The sequence below is a fragment of the Colletotrichum godetiae genome (assembly GCF_030913485.1).
Source record: "Colletotrichum godetiae strain CBS 193.32 chromosome Unknown BDP55scaffold_4, whole genome shotgun sequence".
Lineage (NCBI taxonomy): Eukaryota > Fungi > Ascomycota > Sordariomycetes > Glomerellales > Glomerellaceae > Colletotrichum > Colletotrichum godetiae.
The window spans coordinates 713,684-730,818 of NW_026851252.1; the positions used below are offsets into that span (position 1 = coordinate 713,684).

General features: G+C 53.1%; 4 protein-coding genes across 4 annotated transcripts; 2 read left to right on the forward strand and 2 right to left on the reverse strand.

Annotated features, from left to right (window-relative positions):
• Positions 1-61: 61 nt before the first annotated feature.
• On the reverse strand, positions 62-3,226 carry BDP55DRAFT_751071 (uncharacterized protein; the record flags this gene model as incomplete). Its single annotated transcript, XM_060580632.1, has 3 exons — positions 62-1,351; positions 1,400-2,295; positions 2,319-3,226. 3 exons carry the CDS (start codon positions 3,224-3,226, stop codon positions 288-290), a joined length of 2,868 nt encoding a protein of 955 aa, XP_060435042.1. The 3' UTR covers positions 62-287.
• Positions 3,227-5,146: 1,920 nt separating this feature from the next.
• On the reverse strand, positions 5,147-5,990 carry BDP55DRAFT_627023 (uncharacterized protein; the record flags this gene model as incomplete). Its single annotated transcript, XM_060571700.1, has 4 exons — positions 5,147-5,372; positions 5,485-5,495; positions 5,736-5,855; positions 5,892-5,990. 4 exons carry the CDS (start codon positions 5,988-5,990, stop codon positions 5,147-5,149), a joined length of 456 nt encoding a protein of 151 aa, XP_060435043.1.
• Positions 5,991-11,841: 5,851 nt separating this feature from the next.
• BDP55DRAFT_627024 (uncharacterized protein) lies at positions 11,842-12,749 on the forward strand (the record flags this gene model as incomplete). The annotated part of the gene is made up of 4 exons (XM_060571701.1): positions 11,842-12,022; positions 12,139-12,370; positions 12,478-12,561; positions 12,713-12,749. 4 exons carry the CDS (start codon positions 11,842-11,844, stop codon positions 12,747-12,749), a joined length of 534 nt encoding a protein of 177 aa, XP_060435044.1.
• A 1,608-nt stretch (positions 12,750-14,357) lies between these two features.
• Positions 14,358-16,106, forward strand: BDP55DRAFT_542320 (Pro-kumamolisin; the record flags this gene model as incomplete). Its single annotated transcript, XM_060568305.1, has 1 exon — positions 14,358-16,106. One exon carries the CDS (start codon positions 14,358-14,360, stop codon positions 16,104-16,106), a length of 1,749 nt encoding a protein of 582 aa, XP_060435045.1.
• Positions 16,107-17,135: the final 1,029 nt, after the last annotated feature.

Below are 17,135 nucleotides of genomic sequence, written 5' to 3' on the forward strand. Positions count from 1 at the left end.
GGTACCCTGGAGACTATCTAGGCTCTCTGTTTTGAATAGAGAGCAGGCATCCAAGTTTTCCTCCTGGTATGAATGTGAAACTTCAGTCATGAGTTCCGCCCCTTTCCATCCGCATTGTTGATGGTTGACTCCTGTCCCCTTCCTTCCGGCTGAGGTCCTCCAACCCATGTGGACCTCCTTCCACGCTCTTAACGCAGCAAGTTCGACTGGAAATCCTGCCCCTCCACGTGGACTGCTGCAAAGTCACCGGAGCATATCTTCTGAACCTTGGCTCACCCGAAACATTTTCAAAGTGCCCAAACAGTTGCCTTGACAAGAACCTGGCGACCCCGAACTTCCACTACTGGGAAGCCCGCGAGTCGAACCGTGCTGTTGTCCTTGGGGGGGATAGCTGAAGGAAGGGCGGTATCAGTACTTGTGCCAACGATTGACGACGCAGTGCTGCCCTTGCGGCCGGCCTGCGGTCCACCGCTGAGTATATTTGTGAACATACCGCTCTTGGTCTTGTCCGCCCGCTGGTTCTTGCCACTCTTGTCCTTGTCGCCTTCTTCAGCCTCTGCTTCCCCCTCGGCTTTCTGAATCTCCAGAGGTGGAAGCGGCGTCTTCTCAACTTCCATGATGTTGAGTTGAATCGGGTCTCCCGGCAAGGGATAATTGATGGCAACATCTCTGCTCTCTAGCGGCAGGTTGGCTGCGATACCTACTGCCAACTCGACAATCATGGATGCGCTGCCGTCAAATCCAAGTGGCGCAGGAGTTGTCATGTACTGGAAAAGTGTCGCCGTGAGTTTCGTTGTACACATCTGGGTGAAGTTCGCCCTGCTGTCTGCACTCTCTGGGGAGTTCAGAATTCTCTGCAGACCCTCCAAGGTGGCCATTCGCCAGCTCACGACCTTATTTGTCAAGGCATCGAACTCTTCCTGGCTGCTCATCGTGTACGAGAAGCGGCGGATGTTGAGCTCGATCTCCTTCAGCTGCCGGCTGAGGTCCATGTCGAGGCCGGGGTGGAAGCACTTCTGGAAGATCTCTTCTACAATCCACCTCGTAATGACAGCACGACCAACGGCTGTCATCTCCTGCTTGCCGGTCTTGAGCGCATCAATGCTGACGAACATGTCCAACCACTGCGGTACTGTACGCCAGTCCTTTCTGATATTGAACGAAAGGTTGTTGATAGCACCATTCAGACGGTTAAATCTTGTTATGTACTCGCTGTCGTCGAGGGCAGTCCGTGACTGTGACATTCGCTGATTGGCAACTGCATTTTGAAGGACCTCAATTTGAGAGTTGAGATTGTCGATCTGTGTCTTGCCGTCAAAGTACAACCGCTTAACATTCTTATACTTAGTTACTAGGACTTGTCAGTACACTTCTAGCATAGCATTCATGTACTGCTTACGAAGCTCCTTGAATTTGTCGGGATCTGTGCCGTCGCGATCGGGGTTGGATGGCTGTGGGCTGTTCCGGCCTTGCTCTCCGGTGGCGCCTTCGAATTGGCGAGAGTCTGCAGCACCGCCAGGCCGGAAGGCAGCGTTGGCGCTGCCAGTGGTAGGAGGCATGATCTGACTCTGTCTATAACCTGGAGGAGGGCCTGCAGATGCGTCGACCTGACTGCGCAATGCCTTCTCTGTCTCTTGGGATCGTCTACTCGGGGGAGGGCCGCCAGAGGGAGGGGTCATATTCTGCTGGTGCGGCTGCTGCTGGGTTTGAGGTCCTCCTTGCTGTGCAGGGGGGAGTGTGGGAGGCAGCGGGCTGTCTGTGGTTTGTACAGCGTACCTCACTGCGGGGGAGGTTTGGTTGGAATGTACGTTTGCCGACAGAGCGTCTGAATCAGTGACGGGTGATTCATGCGACAGCTGGGAAACAGTCTCGGGATTCTGATGCGAACCGGCACCCAAGTGACTAGTGTAGATCGTGGGTGGTCCAGCTTGGTACTGACCAGGCTGCTGGTTGGAGTATTGTTGCTGGTACTGCTGCTGTGAGGGGTCGTAAGCAGGCTGCTGACCGTGTTGGTGCTGTTCCTGTAAGGTCGGGATCTGCTGTGGCTGGCGATCTCCGTAGTCGGCTTCTTCGTAGGGGGTATTGTCGAAGTCGGTCGGGACGTAGCGAATGGAGTTGCGATTGGAATCGGGGTTCTGTAGACGAGGGTCTCTGTTAGGGTCTTGTGCAAAGTGGTGATCCTCGGTCTCGCCGACGCCCTGTAAGGGGGAGGGTTGTTGGTGAGGTGCCGAAAGTGGCCAGTCGGCAGGTTGTTGGTCCAAGGACTGCTGGGACGGCTGCTGGGACAAAGTAATTCTTGCAGGTGGTGGATTGCTCACTCTTTTGGACGGTCGGCGAGCAAGACCACCGGTGTTATCGTAGGAACTTGGCGGGGTAGGTTGGGGGGCGGGGTGTTGTGATGATCGCGGCCCGATCCGCCCAAAATGTTCCTGAGCAGCTTTCGTGCGGATCGCTTTTCGGGGACGGGAGCGGGTTGCTGTTGCGGAAGAGGCGACGTTGCTTGAGGAGCAGATGAAGTGGTGTTGACGGAAGTTCTGAGGTTGTCGACGGAGCTAGATGCAGCGCCGGGTTTGGCGTTGTTGGAGTAGGGGGCCACGCCGGGCGGGTAGCGCTGTGACTGGGAGCGGGAGACGGAGTCGGTGTAATCCTGCTGACTCCTCTGGCGCAAGTCAGCTATGGGTGGATTGTGGTGCTGCAATAGGAGGGAGTTGCGCGAGGTCGAGGCAGGAGGATGGTAATCGTGGGGCTGCTGCAGTGGAGATGGCCCTTGCTGCCCTTGTTGCTGTAACTGGTGTTGTTGTTGAAGGAGTTGTTGCTGTTGCTGCTGCTGTTGGAGCTGATGTTGTTGATGAGCAGCCAGCTGGTTTGGGTGGATGTCAAAGGATTCGCTGGAGCTGAAGGCGGTCGACGAGGCTGAATGGGGGGTAATTTGATTGAGACTATTAGCGCCGGCGGCGTTGTTGGTCGTGGTTGTGCCAGTGCCTGCGCTCAAGGCAGGAGCGAGGGAGGAGGAGTGAGAGTGAGATGAGGAGGAAGGAACACCGGCGGCACCAGCAGGGCCGGAAGGCAGCGCAGGACCAGAAGGACCAGGCGTGGGATGTGATATCGCTGAACCTGAACCTGAACCTGAGCCTGAACCCGATCCAGCAGCAACCTCTCCGCCCGGATCAACAAGTGCTTGCTGCGAGCGGTTGTGGTGCCTTCCAATGCGACCGAAGGCCGGCATTATAACACTGTGATGCCGTTGTGCGCAGCCGCCGCAGTCCAACCTGGCTTCTTTTTTTGGTTTATTGGTAGGTCTCTTTTTTTTTTGTCCCTTGTTGCTTGTTTGGGACGCTTGCCCTCCACTGAACACTGCGGGTAAAAGGGAGCAAGCAGATCAATCGTCCTATGCCAAAACGGCACAGCCCGTGGGTTGACTGACTGACTGAACTGACTGAAAATGAGAGAAAGCAGAGACAGACAGATACACAAGACCGGATGGTGGACCGAACGCGCAGCTTTGCTTGCTTGCTTCCGGGGGTACGCAGCAACGTAGCAGGACAGGCTTCGTTCGCTTCAGCTCAGCCTGGCTCAGTCAAATGTCGGCTCGAATCTTGTCTGTCCGTCGATGTGCAAGGTCGAGATGCAGTGGCAGAAGCAATGACAGCTAGCAGCCAGCGGCAAGCAAGAAAGGGAAGCAAGAGGATGGCAAGATGAGAGATTGATCAGCCCGTCCTGCTGGTCCCTGTTCCTATTTTTTGCGCGCCTGCGCCTGCGCCTGCGGTTCTGCGTCTGCGAGACCCTGTCTGTCCACTTCTCACCCAAGTTCAATCTAACCTACGTGTGCAGGTGCCCGCCAAAGGAAGCACCACCACCAGAGCAACAGGCAGAAGAACAGATGGATTGATTCGGATTGGCTACACAACCTGCAGAAGCGGATGCCGCGCTGGGTGACTGGGTCTCCCGTCTAGGTCTGGGTTCCTTGGAGGGGCTTCCTTGGGGCTGTGCACAAGTCAACCTAGGTCGCCGTACGGATACTCCTCGCGAGCTGGAGGGAGAGCTGGATTCGCTGATGGCTTGATGCTAGGGTGCTGCCGATGGCTACTTTGATGGAGGCTGTCTGTCTGGTGTGCAACGCTATCCCATTCTTGACCAGCAATCGCAAGCCAAAGATGAATAGCTGCAGAAGGGTTGGAGGGATTCGCTGTCTCCTCCGTCGTGTCTTTCTGTCGGGTCTCTGCTCCGGCTGCCTCTGTTACTGGCTGGGGTTACCTCTCTTCAGACGAACAGCGGTTAAGGCTCGACACTCGTGGGGGACGATGAGCGACACGCTACAGCTGCTGCGGGGGAGGGATCTGGGGTCGTTTGGTGAAACACAGGCTGGTTTCGATCCGCGTCGTCAGGGGTCGTCGTTCGAGGTCTCGTCATCGGCAACCCAAAGATAAAGCCTCGAAAGCCAAGCACTGGGATGGCAAAGACAAACGATGAGCGGTAGAACAACGAATCGATAACGGGCGAGAGTTGCGGGTTGCTCAATGGTCAGTTGTGGATGTCAACGGTAAATTCGATTCAACCCGATGAAATTGGGCGGAATGTGGAAGAGGGGGCGTAATCAGACTGAGGAGAGGCGAATGGTGTCGTGTTAGGATCCCACGCCAGGATAGGGCTGATCAATTGCCTTTTCGCCGGTCGACCTTCTTCTCCCCGCTAGGGAAGGGCTACAGACACGAGATAATGCCTCATGAAACGAGCTTATCGGATGGGGGACTTCAACATTCGTAGGAAGCCTTGAGAGAAACGGTCAAAGAAACGACACAAGATCCTACGTCTTCCTCGCTCCGGCTCTGAGCTTATTTACATGCAGTATTTCTGTCCGGAGCTCGCGGCAAACAAGCCAAGTTCAAGGCTATCCAATGCTTGCCGTCTGTCAGCACCAGCGATGTATCTGAACATTAATGGGATGATGGCACTGGGTCGGGCATTCTCAACATCAGATCTTTTTCGAAAATTCAACTCAAGACTGGACGGACGTAATAGACTCAAAGATTGTTGGGCGCCAACTTTACCCAAGCCTTCATCCGAATTTTAACCACGAGCTCATTCATCGCCCATCAACAACGACGACCCTACTTCTTACACTGTTCAGCAGCAAGATCCTCGTTACCTAGTCTTCAGTCACCTTCTTGGCCACTCGGTAGTGCGGGAGAGCTGCTGCCACCCTGCACGAAGCAGGCCAAACCCAGCCCAGACTAGCCGGCCCTTGGCCTGCATCCCCGTTGTCAAAATCACCGACCACGCAACAAGACTGCGGCCCTGCGGCTGACACCCAGCCCCGAACAGCACGCGTAGACGGGGAAAGCGGACCACCCATTATCCGTATGTTGCCCGAGCTGAGCGGTGCAGTGCAGTGCAGAGGGGGAGGAGCAGAGAGGGTTGCCAAATCCTAGGCTTTGCACCCAGGCATTGGGCTACGACGCATTACCGATAGCATTGAGCACTCACTCACGTCTACCCTGCATGCATGTCAAAAGGCGCACGTCTCTTACGGCCTTTCTCCATCTCAAAACAAGTCAGGAGGTAATGCGAACCCTCGTCGATATCTTGGTATTCGGGACAGACTCAACTTGCTTTGGCGTACGTTTTTGGAAAGCTAGGAAATGACGACATTTCACAGCAAACAACAGAATTTGAGATGGGCATCTAGAAATACTCTTCTCGGAAGCCATGTAATATTCAACGTGTATACCACCTACCTTATCCCCGCCAAACAGGCGCAGCTCGGACAGCTCAGCCCTAACGGAACCTTGTTCGTGGGTATAACTTCCCAGGTGCGGCGTGCCGAGCTGGTCTCTCTTCATGTGCTCCCCTCTGCACTTTAAGTGCAAATGAGCAGTGGGGAGCTCTCTCACCTTATTCTCGGCGAAGGCTTGCCCGTGTGGTCTCCTCCCCCACCTCACGATGCTGCGTCCCGCTTCAATATGGGACAGCTTTACGCCCTTGAGCTCCATATCGCAGAGCTGGTATCATTATCATATCAACAAGCATGTGTGCAGCATGAAAAGGCCATGGCACATATAATGATCAATCCGACTTGGCAATTCTTAAGCCTTGTTTGCAAGAAACTAAGCTCCAGTCTTTCAGTCGTCTCAAGATGCTTATCAGTTGTTCTAGTCTCCGGCTCGTTTTATGCATCATCGGCGATGGGTTGTTTCCTCTAGACGCGCAGAGCTATTTTCAGGGTACAACCAGGAAACACTGTGGCCATGATATCGTACTTCTTTGCTGCAACTAATAGAACTAACCTCATAGCAAGATGCTATCTTTACAGCCGAGCAAATGAGCTCCGGCAGACAGACAGGTCTCGGGTCTACGAGCTTAGGTGGAGCCGCTTCCAGAGCAAGTTGAAGCTACTACTACGTAGTCAATCTACTGGGAGGAGAGACCATAGGGCTAACAGTAAGCTCAGTATTCGTAAGGTTCTTCACATTGACAGCAGTAGGTACGAATACTCCGTACGAAGTACAGCTCACGGCAAATTACAAGCACGTGTGCTTTTTGCAGTGAAGCTACCGGGGGGTGAGTCATGGTGCGTCATTTGGATTAAATCATAGGAAATGACATTCTGCTGTAGATGAAATAGATTCCACAAAGTTACTTTGTAGCTCTGGAGCAACGGACCAAGACCCGTGTCTTCGGATTTCATCCTGAGTGTGATTCAAACGAGGACATTACTACGCCGCCACGCAGAAAACAGCACATCTTCACATCGTCGTCTTCATCCAAATCACTAACTGCAGTGCCCTTTGCAAGCGATCCAATGTCGGCAGGGGTCTCGTTCAAAAAATGGGGTGTGGGGGGGTGGGAGGGGAGACTCTTTGCTTCAAGCTCCTCTGCAAAAAAGTTTGTTTGGCATGGTTGTGGTCTATTAATAGCCACCGTCGTACTGAGAGAAACAGACAAGAAGGAAAAAGGGGGGTCCCCAACCCTAGAGAGGGCGAATCCGACTTGTCCATTCGTGCCATTCTGGAGTCTTGGACACCTAGAGGGCGGGCTTCTCTTGGCGGTGGGAGCCGAATCTCTCTCTTCCTCTTTTTCTCTCTCCGCAACTGGACTTATCCGAATCAGGGATGGCTCGGACTCTTTCCAGCTCACCTCACCTAAGACAAACGAAAGGGGGGGCAAGCAGGAGGAGGGGAGGGGTTCCACCAGGTTTAGCACTCCATGTTCTACGGATACGCCTGACTGCTGGGACCGCAGATCTCGTCGCCTACTACAATGATACGCCGGAATGCCAACTTTTCTTTTGAGTTGATGATCCCTGAGGAGTCAGCAGATCAAGTAATGATTTGGCTGCTAGTAATTATTCTCTGCACGGATACGTATAGTCCCAGGAAATGCCAGCTTTCTATTTGGTGAGGCAAGCGCCTGTGGACGGCATTGAGACACGGTGATCTCCATGCCCGGTATATCTCCGTGTAAAGCTTTGCTCTCTGCGTGAGTCGTGACGAGCAAAGCAATGGTATCCGTGAACCTAGTCGTCAACAACTTCTTGTGTCTCAACGGAATTCTTTGGGGTGCCGAAGGTACCTTGTCTCCTTCTCATATGCATCATGCAAGGCTGGTGTGAAGGTATGCAAGTAATCATCATCATGGCTGAGTCCAATAGATCCGGGATCTCGGCCGAAGTATTGATTTTCTGCAGGAAAGCAATGTTCTAGGATCAAAGGACCGCCATGGGGAATACGAAACATTCATCCTAAGCCTTGCTTGCTTGCACACCAATCATGTGTAGTTCACACCATGGTCCAATGGACGTTTTCGAATGAAAGATAACCGCTTCTCGCGATCCCCTCGACGCAAGGCGTTCCAGGACAACATGTGAAAGTCGACACTGCCAACACTTTAGGAGTGAACTCGGCGAATGACCAGGATAAAGTCAACCCAACACTACTGATACCTCCAATGTGTATAATCTAGAGCACAGAGCGTCACTAAGGCCCTGAGGGATCTCCTCGGAACACATGCGGTCCCGTCCCGTCTGAGTCCCCGTGGTCCGCGGCCCGCGGTTTACTCAGCGGCCCCAGCAGATACTATCAGTCAGCGGGGCCTGCCATCCTTTGTTAGATATTCGAGCCTGTCAAGGAAGTAGTAAGACGTTGAGTCGTGGACGCTTCGAGCCATGACGGCCTTGGGTCTAGGCTGCTTTGGTCCGTTTCAGGAGATGAGTCTTGCTTCTCGTGTCTTCTAGCATCTTAGAGAAACGGCTATGAAAATTGAGGATGCTGAAGATTGTGTTAGCTAGTCAGAGCTCGGTGATGCGGGTGATCTGGTTGGTATTGGGGACGTATGGTGAGGTGAGGAAGAGCACCGCTTCCGAAGGCGTGTCCGTGGGAATGGATCAATTTCTGGGATAAGTCCAGGAAAAGGATTTACACTGCTTGTCCTAGGCCACTGCAATCGTGACGATGACTCTACAGGGCTATTGTGAACTTCATAGCAAGATATCGTGACCGTTTGGAGGAGCATACCGAGATCCAAAACATGATATGGGACTGAACGTAATGGATAAGGGCCATGGTGATCTAGATTTGATTGTCCTCCCAGATTTTCTGGACAAACTTGGAGCGGGCCTAGGCTATAACAGACAAGTACTGAGCCCCTACTTCTGGGTTGATATTAGGAAGACTTCTTTTCAGCATGGTTGGCAGAAGAAGTATATCAGACTGACGATTAAGTCACTTTGCTTAGTGGTGGGATGGATTGTCTAGTGTATGAGGAGACGAATGGGGGCTTGTAGAAGAAGACAATGAGGATTTTGGAGATGGAAGGCAATAAGAAATGCCTCACACTTTCCAAGACCATCAAAATCCTGAGGCTGTGTCGTTCCACCCAGTTTGCTTCCTAGTCTCACCTTCCGCCATTACAGATACGTCCGCGATACCCCTCCTCCGCCGCCGCCTCATCCATCCTCCACCAGCGCCGCGCGCCTGGCCTCGGCATCTTGGGCAGCCTTGGCCGCTTGAGTCTCGTTACGCTGAAGCTCGTCGTAGACATCTCGGGCATAGCCCCTGGCCACCTCTATGTCGTATTGGCACTATCGTGTCGCCTTGCGCCTTGAGTTGTCTTCACATAATATACCAGTATGAAGTTCATATACATAGGACGACCGATTGTGTAAGAATATATGTTTGACTTACGTGTAAGAACAATCACACGCGTGGCTGTCTGGGATGCCAAATGGCCAGCCTTTCTCCCTTATTTGCAGAAGCAGAGCCAGCGAGTTGGAGGGATGACGCAGAGGATTGATCTACTAGAACGCACTGAGGACGTGTAGATATCGTTGTAGCAAAGTTCAAATTTGTAAGTAGGAGTATATTTATTTTCTTCCCCGTTTTCTTCCTGGAGAACTTCCCGCCTCCTACGCGTGTAAGAGCAAGCCGTATTTACTGAGCCTAGTACTTGGCTTGTTCACCAGGATGACCAGTTGCTGGCTATCCTGAAGGATTTATTTCAGCATAAATCTCTCTTCATCCCATGCTCATTAGGCGGTGTACAAGTATTCAAGTTGTCGGGTTGCTAGAGGCCTCTGCTGAATCTGGCGGAGAAGCAGATTTGCCAACAGTTCAAAATCACAAGCATCATCGCATGACCAACCAATAATACGAGCAGGTGGCTTGTACAGTACTGAATCGTAGATAGTGGCCTCGGTGAGGCAGAGTTCTTAGCTTCGATAGCCAAGTACGCACCATCTCATTTGAGCAGTCCATTACGTGCGACTTTATCGCGAGGTTTTCAACTGTACCAGAGGAAATACCGACACTGGAGGAGATTACCTTCCTTTCATCGCAGATTACAATAAGTCCTCATCTCATGTAGATACCGTCAAACTCCAAGACGTCATGCGCGCCTCGTTGTCAGAGAAGTCTGTTTAACCTTTGCCAAACTTCTGCTTCAAGACATCCAACATCAGCGACGTCGTCTGTCGTTTGCCTGTCACGGGTGGAGCCGTGGAAGAGATTAGCCTGTACCCAGATTCCACCGTCCAACCTCCAGTCCTCGTGGCAACAGGTTCCGTTGGGTTTTTGGAAATCAATCCTGGTCACTCGTGGGCAGGCAACACGATTCTTAGTTACCCAGGCTGTTTCCCTGAGCAGTTACATGAACAGGTAACACGAATATTCTGCACCAATGCTGTGATCACTCCATACCATTGCGAGGCGCGTAGTCGAAATAGCTTCGTGAAGAGCGGTGTGAGTGCTCCTAGACTGGTATTCTTAGCTTTGAATGTTGGAGTAGCAGGCTCGGTTAGACACGATGCCCGGTGTTTGACCGCGATGCGCGAGGCAACCAGTGAAATACCGAGTTCACGATAGCTGTGCTGCCTTAACGGCTTCACCTCGGAGATCGACAACATGCACACCATAGGTGGTGCCAGAACCAGCCTCGAGTATTCATTGGATATTTGGGAAAGCTTCTCACCGCTCGATCGCTGCCTCTCATACCCGAAGAGGAGCCATCAAGCGACCCCTGTAAATAGCGTTCAAAAACTACGAGCGGTATCACGTCAAAGATGCGTCGGCCACGATGGCGGCCAGTCTCTGGCTTGCTGCTCTTGGCAGGACCGCTCTTTAGCAGGCGTTACTCGATTTTCCTGGAAGGGAGTAGATGGCCGAATTCGGCTGAGAGGATCGCTCATTCCGGCTCAAGGGCGCAGGATCGTCAGCTGGATGGCTGCAGTTGATCAGGCTACTAGCTTGCATTTCCAGGAGACTGGATATGCTTCTTGTAGGAGTGCCGATGTTCCGTGGAGTATTGGAGGTGGAACGAGTGGAAAGAGTGTGTATCAAGCAAACAAATGTCTGCGGCATCTCTTCCACTGTCCTGACGAAGTTGCACGGGACAGGCGGAGAGGTAATTTGCCGTTCCCGGTAGCACGATGAAAATCATCTGTGATCTGCCGTTGCATATCTGTGGTTTGATACGTCGATATTCCTTGGCCGAAGACGCATGATATTCTATGGAAGATGTACGATCAGAACCGGCTCGGCTTGATACACATCCTCGAATATCTTCCTATTGAAGGGAAGACAATCGTGTCCGCGGGCCGAGCGGACACGACCGTCAGTTGTGACAAGTGACAAGGCCATCAAACTCCTGAACGGCACTACATGGTCATGAACATTCTTGTAACCCTCTTGTGTGTTCAACTCGAGGGCCTCTCTTCCTCTGCCATCTGCCGCCCTGCTTTGGCCGCACTGAAGATCTGACTAGTGAATGGCCATATCTGGGTTTTTATGGCAAGGGCTATCACGAGTGGCTTCATATGGACTACTTAACTTCTGTGAACCGCCGGCAGCTCTTCTTACTTGCTGAAGTCGGTTTACTGGGGGAAACTGTATGACTGTGGCTTAAGATGAACAGCGATTAGGATGTGTTCAGGCACATACCATGGATTCTGTGTCTTCCTCATTGATCGTTTTCTGGTGATACCTCCAGTTTTATCTGACTACGGTTGATATCTCGTATAATCCACAATTGCCGTAGTGTATGACCGCGTACAACCACGGATGCTCGCATCGGGCCGCGTGGGCATACCGTCGGTTTCTTGCGTCGTGGTCCGTCTTTGATGGCAACTTTGCCAAGAGCGGTTTGGGCATATGATATACCACCGCCGTAACGATCAACAAGGGCGCCACAGGTTATCTTCCCGAGATTCTATAAAGCTCCCCCAAGGAATCATGTCAGTTCTATCCTTGAACATTGAGAGACGCACATTTGAGTTCACAACATCGTAAAGCTGCTAAGATATTTTCCCAGCAAATCAATTACACATCCTCGAAGTCTCCTTAAACGCTCGTGATGGGATTCCTCACATTATTTCCTCTATTGTCCTTACTTTCTCTCGTCCCAGCATTGCCACTACTAGAGACGCAGGAAGCTGCCAAGTTCCGGTATCCATGGAAAGACTTCACACTCAGCAACCTCGAGACCGTCTGTCGTAAACAGAACGGAGACGAGCGGTACACTTGCACCCTCAAATGTGAGTAGTAATCAAGCCCGGTTGATCACCAGAACCAAGCCGCGCGATGCGTGGCCTGGCCCGGTTCCACGCAATCCTCAAGACTAACTTCCGGGGCGGTCGCTCCCCTTGTCAAGTCGACATTTATGACTTCAACACGGAAGACGTCGTGGAAGTCAGCGGAGCACATTGCGGCACGGCCTGGCGATGGGACGGCGTCACCCCAAACCAGGGCCCCGATAACAACTACCCCAGCAACGGCGTCCTCTGCTGGAGCGCCGGTTCAGACGCCTTCCAGTTCAGGGTGGCAAAGTTTCGTTCCGCCTCGAACTTTGAACTCTACATCAACCACTTTTACAGGGACACGCGGTGAGTTTTTTTTACCCGACCGAACCTTGCCTTCGTACTCGCAAGTCATTCTAGACTTTTGTTCTCCGTTCGTTTGGCTGACGAGTCGAATTCTCGACACCTTGTAGATACTTCAAGCCGCCGTACGACGGGAGAAAGGCTTTGGTAAATATTATCATCCCAGATGCCCACCCCCTTCCACCAATGGCGCCGTATGTGCCTCCTGTGGATCAATTCGAATTCATAGCGACAGCAACGATCTCGAGGCGCACAGACGGATTGTCATAGCGGAGTGCTGGTAGTGATGGTGTTGTGTCAGTCTCCTGTACTTTTTTTTAAGAGAGTCGTACTGGTTCGTCGCAGGGGCGCTTGGTCGGAAGAACTTTCCGTCGTGTTTTAGTACCGCCTCATGTTGTGGAAGTTGAGATGATTTATTCGACCCCTGACCGGAATGTTTGTGGGATGGTGTCTAGTTTTGCAAAGAGGAACTTGGAAAGAAGAACCCAATCAAAGTATATACGGAGACCGCGCTGGTCACTAATAGTTGTGAAGTCCCAGAGGTGCATTGTGTGCTCATCGTGCATTCTCTTGTCCGATAGTCGTTGATGAAAGGTGTCGAGGAACAGGGAGAATGGTTAAACGAGTATAGCTCGGACTTATGAGTTACATTTGCCGCAAGGCCACCCTCGGGCTTCGGAATCAACTATGTTGCCAAATAAGCGCCGAAGAAAAAGTCATTTAAGCTCACCGAGAATGAGTAAAAGTTTTGCCAAGTTGGTCACGATAATTGTCTTTGGTATATTGCGGGCGGAGCCATGATTAGCTGATGTGTTTTCGAACGAGATTATATGCGCGTCTAACATATAACTTGATCGACGGAACTAGAGAGCAGTACAATTGCTTGTCTCGGACGATTTGCGGGGATGTTTCTCGGTAGCCGGTAACGACTATCAAGCTTTTTGGATTCGCCAAGAGATGCAACCTCATGTCTTGTTCTCTCTTGGCTTGTTTTGAACATCACACTGGCGATCGGTTCATCCTCCATCCCCGCAGAGTACAGGGAAAGCTGCCTTCCTTCCCCATGTATCAGAATAGCGGAAAGGACAGCGAAAGAATCAGCGATCATGATGTAGGGCGGATGATCGACAAATCATATTCTCAAAGACCATTGGAGCATTACACCCTGCTACACCAACGCTGTTAACCAATAACAAGCTTAGGCACAGGAGTGATTAGACTACGGAGTTCTGGGATGGCAAACCACGGAAGAGATAGCGTACGACGACCGAGTGGGTATTTGTGTATTGTTCGTCGAAAGAAGGTTAGTCGTTCCTGCATTACACTCCTCCGTGGATCATGACTTAGGTATTAGTCCTCCCGCCGGCAAGTTGCGAAGACGAGTAAGGGGCAGGGTTCGTGTGTTGAAACGTGCAGATTTGCAATTGTTTTGGGTACTTGTAACCTTAAGTCGGATCAAAACGCGAGCAGACATGTTGGGACGAAGAAGGCCTCCGCCGCGAGAATCCTACGACAAGTTCTGTCACAACTGTCGCACCTGTCCCAGTTGGAGCATTGAGTTCTTCGAGGGGAAATCCAGTTCCCGGCGGTAAGGGGGAACCTTTCGATGCCCGACCGAGACGTGTACCCTGCCGAGACGGGCACTTCCGTATGGCAGGACCTGAATCTCTCTCTGTTGACTCGTGATCATTTTCGTCCCAATTGGCTCTTGTTGCGTTTCCTCAGACGTTATACAAGCTGGTCCCGTAATCCGCATGTGCTTCTGATTTCCCCTTATATCCATAGCTGGGCTATCTGGTTTCTTTCTTCCCCCCGCAGCGCTCTCTCACGTTCGGACCTCTGCGAGACACGAATGAACGGCGCCCGATAATATCACCAACCCATCCTCGTGCCCCTCCCAGCAAAGAGAAAAGGAAGAGCACCCAGAATGGCGCCTCTCAAAGCCCTTCTGGCCCTCGCGGCCGCCTTCACCGGCATCGAAGCCCGCCTCATGTCTAGGGCAGCCGCGCTCGCCAACGGCGTCCAGATGACGAATATGGCCGCCGATGACCAGCAGATCAACCTCCAGATCGGCATCAAGCTGCAAAACATTGACAAGCTGGAGCCCATGCTGAGGGACGTCTCCGACCCAGACAGCCCCAACTACGGCAAGTACCTGACGGCGGCTCAGGTCAACGACATGTTCAAGCCGGCCGAGGCCTCGGTCAAGGCCATCCAGACCTGGCTCGCCAACGAGAACGTCACCGACGTATCGTACACGGACAACGGCCGCTTCGTCAACTTTGCGACCAACGTTGGCACGGCGAACAAGATGCTCGGCGCCACTTTTGCGTACTACGACGTCCAGGGCACCATGAAGTTGCGGACGACCGAGTACTCTCTCCCGAACGCGATGACGGAGCACATTGAGCTGGTGACGCCCACGACATACTTTGGCAATATGAAGTCCGACCCGGCCTTCACAAACGCCCAGCTGCCGCAGATGCCCGCACCGCTCTCTCGCAGACAGGGCACTGGGCCCAGCGCGACAGCCAACTGCTCCAAGGTCTTCACGCCGGCCTGCTTCGAGCTGGCATACAACTACGGTGCCTACCAGGCCGACCCGGCGGCAGGCAGCCGTGTCGGTTTCGCCAGCTTCCTCAACCAGTCCGCCCGCCAGGACGACCTCACGGCCTTCCTGGGCAGGTTCCAGCTGCCACCTCAAAAGTTCACTAGTGTCCTCGTCAACGGCGGACAAGATCATCAGGACCCCAAGGGCGCCATCGGCGAGGCTAACCTCGACGCCCAGGTCATGGCCGCCGCCGTCAAGACCCTCCCGATCACGCAGTACCTCACAGGCGGCAAGCCGCCCCTGGTGCCCAACCTCCGCACGCCAACGCAGGCAGACAACCAGAACGAGCCGTTCCTCGACTTTTACCAGTTCATGATGACGCAGGAGAACGATAAGATCCCGCAGGTGCTCTCCGTCTCGTACGGCGACGACGAGCAGACCGTCCCCATCGAGTACGCCACGCGCGTGTGCAACCTCATCGGCATGATGGGCCTGCGCGGCGTCAGCGTCCTCGAGTCCAGCGGCGACACGGGTGTCGGCGCGCCGTGCCGTGCCAACGACGGCAGCAACACACCGCAGTTTACACCGCAATTCCCCGCGACGTGCCCGTACATCACCGCCGTCGGCGGCACCCAGGCATTCGGGCCAGAGACCACGTGGGTGGCATCCGGTAGCGGCTTTAGCAACTACTTCAAGCAGGCGTGGTACCAGGAGACGATGGTGGCCCAATATCTCCAGACCGGCATCCCTGCCGACGTGAAGGCGTACTACCAGCCCTTTGCCAACTTCACCGGCCGCGGGTTCCCTGATATTGCAGCTCACTCCGCCAGCCCCCCGTTCGCCATCGTCAACGCCAACAAGCTTGTTGGAACCGGTGGCACCTCAGCTTCCGCCCCATTGATGGCCGGCCTCGTCGGACTTCTCAACGACGCCAGGATCCGCGCCGGACAGCCGACCATGGGCTTCATGAACCCGTGGCTGTATAAGAGAGGATTCAAGGGCCTTACCGACGTCACGACCGGCGTCGCCCAGGGTTGCGGCGGTACGGACTTGCAGTCGGGCAAGCCGTTGCAAGGGTCTGGTGTCATTCCCTTTGCGACATGGAACGGCACTCAGGGTTGGGATCCTGTGACGGGACTCGGCCTTCCCAACTTTGAGGAGATGAAGAAGATTGCTCTTACTAAATAGACTCGTTATGCCTTCTCTCGAGGGAATGATTGGCACTTGGGAGTTCATTTCAGATGCTGGCTAGCCTAATCTAAATACACTTGAGTTACTGTTACCATCTCATTCTCCTGCCAGAAGCCCTTTTGACATGCTGAGCTCTGTGACAGAAGCACAATGATGAAGTAGAATCTGCCAAGCTGATGCCGAATAGAAGGAATCAGCCACGAGGGAATCACAACTATGCCAAGGGCACTTGTAAATCTCTTGTGATCGTGCTCATGTGGCATCCCGTAGCGCTTGCGATAGCATCTCGACTACTAGTAGCTTTGCCCGAGGTGTTTCTAGGCAACTTTGCCAAACCACTGCGGCGTCGTTCCTGACAGCCACTTGGCCATCGCAGAAGAGACCACAAATAGGCAGAGTGAGGGATCAGACATTAAAGAATCAGAAATTTGATTCGCCAGGGTCCGACGAAAAGAGGAAGCTTTTGCTCAAGATAGGGCTGGGAAGCTGGGGATGAGAGACAAGAGGACAGACAGAGTGAAACAAGACATTCTTGCCCGACTTCCCCAAAATGAACCTAGTCTCAAGGGTCCTGCGATGCGATCCCGAGGCCGTGGGAATGGCTTCGCACGCATATCATGAGCCGGCTATCCTCGTCGCGTGGGTTGCCTGACAGATTCGATTTCCCGAATTTGACTATAGATCGTTTTCGAGTTTCGATAGCGTCCTTTCAGCTGGTGGCAAGGTCCAAGGTCCGAGCCCCGCGCCAGTCTCGCGGATGGCTGACAGCTGAAGTCTTGGCGCCAAAATAGAGGCTTTTCAGGGGGAAATTCGATTCTCCTGAGGGGACTGACTCTCTGGAAACTTTTGTGTAAAAATTCTTTCAGTACGGCTGTCTTTCAGCTGGCCTCTCCGGATAGAGGGGGGGTGTTGCCGTCTTTACTCCTGCAATGCGCAGTGAACCGCGCTGTCGAAGACTTGGAGCACTTTATTGATCCCATGCCCACGCGTCGTTACGACGGACGGTTTAGCTAGCTGTCAAAGTCC